This window comes from Phoenix dactylifera, chromosome 3 (genome assembly GCF_051530095.1).
Source record: "Phoenix dactylifera cultivar Ajwa chromosome 3, Ajwa_hap1_PhDact_Kaust_v1.1, whole genome shotgun sequence".
In the NCBI taxonomy this organism is placed as follows: Eukaryota; Viridiplantae; Streptophyta; class Magnoliopsida; order Arecales; family Arecaceae; genus Phoenix; species Phoenix dactylifera.
In genome coordinates this window covers 14,029,967-14,033,469 of record NC_143192.1, presented here as the reverse complement: position 1 = coordinate 14,033,469, position 3,503 = coordinate 14,029,967, and the positions used below count along the sequence as shown (strand labels likewise).

General features: G+C 44.6%; 1 protein-coding gene across 1 annotated transcript; it reads right to left on the bottom strand.

Moving 5' to 3' along the window:
* Positions 1 to 906: 906 nt before the first annotated feature.
* On the bottom strand, positions 907 to 3,503 carry LOC103711958 (cytochrome P450 86B1-like). The gene is made up of 2 exons (XM_008798292.5): positions 2,264 to 3,503; positions 907 to 1,529 (listed from the first exon to the last, which is right to left on the bottom strand). Exons 1-2 carry the CDS (start codon positions 3,500 to 3,502, stop codon positions 1,143 to 1,145), a joined length of 1,626 nt encoding a protein of 541 aa, XP_008796514.3. The 5' UTR covers position 3,503; the 3' UTR covers positions 907 to 1,142.

Here is a 3,503-nt window from a genome sequence, read left to right as displayed (position 1 = left end):
AAAATTGTAAGTTCAAATTCAAGTTGGTGGATTTAGGTTGAAGGTTTGGATAACTTACCCAACTCAAACCAAGCCAATATTACTACAAGAAGGCTCATTACTAACCCATTCCAAAAGAAACCCAATTGTTTTTACTATAACTAACAACTACTGGACTTGTTGCCATCGATCTCGAGGTCGGTGATGTGGATTTCCTCCGTCGATCTGCAAGACAGCAATAGATTAGAGGACTCACCGAATTAGTTCCGGTTGGGCCCTTCGATGCTTAAATAAGAGATGAAATTTAGTGTAGAAGAAAAAAGACGAAAGTAATGGTGTTAGGTGCTGTCATCCTACATTTTGTGAAGGAATTTTGAGTCTATATATAGGGTGTTGAATCTTCTGAGAATAGTGTTGCAACAGACTGAAATCATACCGTAACCATTCAAGATCACATCATAACTACCTTAAGATACTGCATAACTGCTTAGGACCATTATTAATTGTAATCTTTATTATTTGGCATAATAAGAGGAGTGCGCTTGAGCATTAGGCAGGGGGCTGTCGCCCAAGGTGAAAAGGCTCAGGTTGGGATAGATGTTGAGTTGAGTGTCTGTCTGCTCGGGCTCTAGAACTTTGTGTTGGATGGTACGTGACTTTGGAGGTCGGTTACTTTTAGTCTGCTCTTAGATCAGTCAGGGTAGATCTAGCTTGACCATGCATAGTGCCACACCAGCCTGGAGTCGGACAAATCCAATCATGCCATATTATAGAGCTGATTTTTCATCATATCACTTGCTATCAGGCTCATTTTCCGTGATATTAAGAAAAAAGCTTCCATCCTTAACCCACTTGAACCTTGTATCAATCCGATCTGACTGAGCAAACTTAGTTAAAAGTTTTAGAAGTCAATTTGAAACTGGATAGTTGGACTGGCTCAACATATTAATTGTTAAGTCAGACTAGCAAGTTTTTTTCGTTTATACAATTGAGAAAATGAAACGCGGTTAGCTGATCATTTAGCTCACAAGAATGTGAGGACATCTTCTTTAGATAAAGTAGTGATGTACATGCACGACCAGCATCTTATTATAATATTTACGTAACTTAATACTTAACAAGGCTTTTAAATTTGATCCTTGAAGCCTGAGATCCTTTATCTACTACTTGAGAAGCTTGGATTCATCCCTACTACAGAGGGTCACCTTCAATCCATACTTGGTGTACAGGGTTAAAGCCATCTTGGGGACCACGGGATGACTCTCAACCACCTTCACATGGTAGCGGTAGAGGATGGAAGCTGCTATAAACTTCATTTGATAGTAAGCAAAGTCCTTCCCCAAACACAGCCTTGGTCCACCATTGAAGGCAGTAAATTTGTATGCAGACTCGCTCATGAAGCGACCATCCTTGAGCCACCTCTCTGGCTTGTAGTCCCTGCAGTCCTTCCCCCATATGCTCTCCATTCTCCCCATAGAGTAGGTAGCATATATAACCTTGGTTCCTTTCTTCAGAATGGTTCCATCAGGAAACACATCATCTTCCACAACCTAAATCAAACAAGAAACATGCATAAAATTTTTGACTTGTGGTAGGAAGTTATAAGATTCAATTTTTTTCACAAGTTTTTCCACTCTATAGTTTCAAGAGTTTTAATTTTAAGGACCACGTAACGTCACAAAATGCTGTAGCTCATGCAACGAAGTACAAAAAAATTGACTTGGTGACATCTAGTTGTCATCATGGCTAAAGTTCATTTCAGTGTAACTTCCCGACACATAACCGTGTATCATTTTGCCTCAGATAGCAGTTTATGGAATACAAGCATGGAATTAATGCGCTATGTGCGCGTGTGATATATAGATCAATAATATCACGAGAGGGGAAGTCTGTGAGAGCCTACTCGATGCCATGCATCTATTTATCTTTTACCAGTCACCTTTTACCGAACAACACAAAATGACTCTTAAATCTTAACATGAAAACCTCTATCCATTTAGAATATAGCACTACCCATTTCTTTATAATTGTCAGAAACATTCTATGCACACATATAACCCTACGTACAATATATATAGCAAATCTTAAAAGTACAGATACATGTATAGAAAAAAAAATAGAAGAAATCCACTGGTAATTACAAATGGATGAATATTTGTTTTGCATGCGAGCATGCAGGATTAAGTTGCTAAGTGTCAGTCGTCCAACTTACTTTTAATACGAAGATAAGTCATGTTTATGTTCTATAGTATGCATGGCCCAAAATTAACTACTACCATAATACCTCCTTGTGATCGACCGGCACAGGAGGGTACAGACGTAGAGCTTCTGAAAGAGCCGCCTGTAAATACTCCATCCTCTTCAGCTCCTCCGGCTTGAACACTAAACTCTTCTCTTCTTCCCCTTCGCTGTTATATCCTCTTTCCTCTATTGTCCTTCTAAGCTCCCCAAGAATCCGGTCCTCCGCCTCCGGATACTGGTTCAACAGCCAGAAGAACCACGACAACACCACCGACGATGAATCCCTCCCTGCTAGTATCATATTTACGCAGACATCCCTCAGAAACTTGTCAGAAAACGCCATCCCGTTGTCATCCTTCAGCTTCATGAATGCCGTCAAGAGATCAGACTTTGCCGTCTTCTCCTCCGCGCCCGACTCCACCTCCTCCTTCCTGGTCCGAATCAAATCGTAGGCGAACTCATCGACGCACTTCAACGACCTCTTCAGCCTCCTCTCGCTCCCGAGATCAAAGAAACGTAGCACCTTCCATATGGCGGTCGGCATGACGAACCGAAGAAGAGTCGCCTCCGTGGCATTCTCGAAGGCCCGGGCAAATGGCACCTCCGGGAGCCCGGGCCGGAGGCAACCCGGGTCGATACCGAAGGCGACCATAACCAAGTTGTCGAATGCTAGCCTCAGCAGCACATCCTGGAGGTCAAACGGCGTATGGTTGTCATGGACCAGCTCGAGCACCGGGAGAAGTCTCAAGTGAACGAGCTCGGAGATGGATTGGATTGTGCTGGACCTGAACTCAGCTGAGTGCATTTCAAGGCTCAGCGTCTTTCTTTGGCAGCGCCAGACCTCCCCGTCGGAGTTGAAGATGCCATCACCGAGCATGTCGCTGGCGATGTTCCGGTAGTACTTCCCCTTTGGAAACTTGGAGAACTTGATCTTTAGGATATGCTCAAGGTTGCGGGGGTCGGCGGTCACGACGCACTGGAGGTTGCTGAACCAAGGGCCGCGGAAGGTGAATGTGCCGCCCCGGGCACGGAGCACGGCGGTCAGCCACTCATATACGTCGTTGCGGAGGCCAAGCAAGAGGGATGGCAGCATACCGACGACAGGCCATACGGCCAGGCCCTGGTGTTTGCTTTGTCTTAAGGCATGTAGCGTTGCGAAGATCGACAGGGCCACGAGGAGCTCGAGGATTTGGATGTCCGGCAAGAGACGCCAGAAGAAACTAAGATAAGTGGTGGCGGCACTGTGGCCATTGGAGAGGGAGGTCTGGTTGCCAGAGTTCATG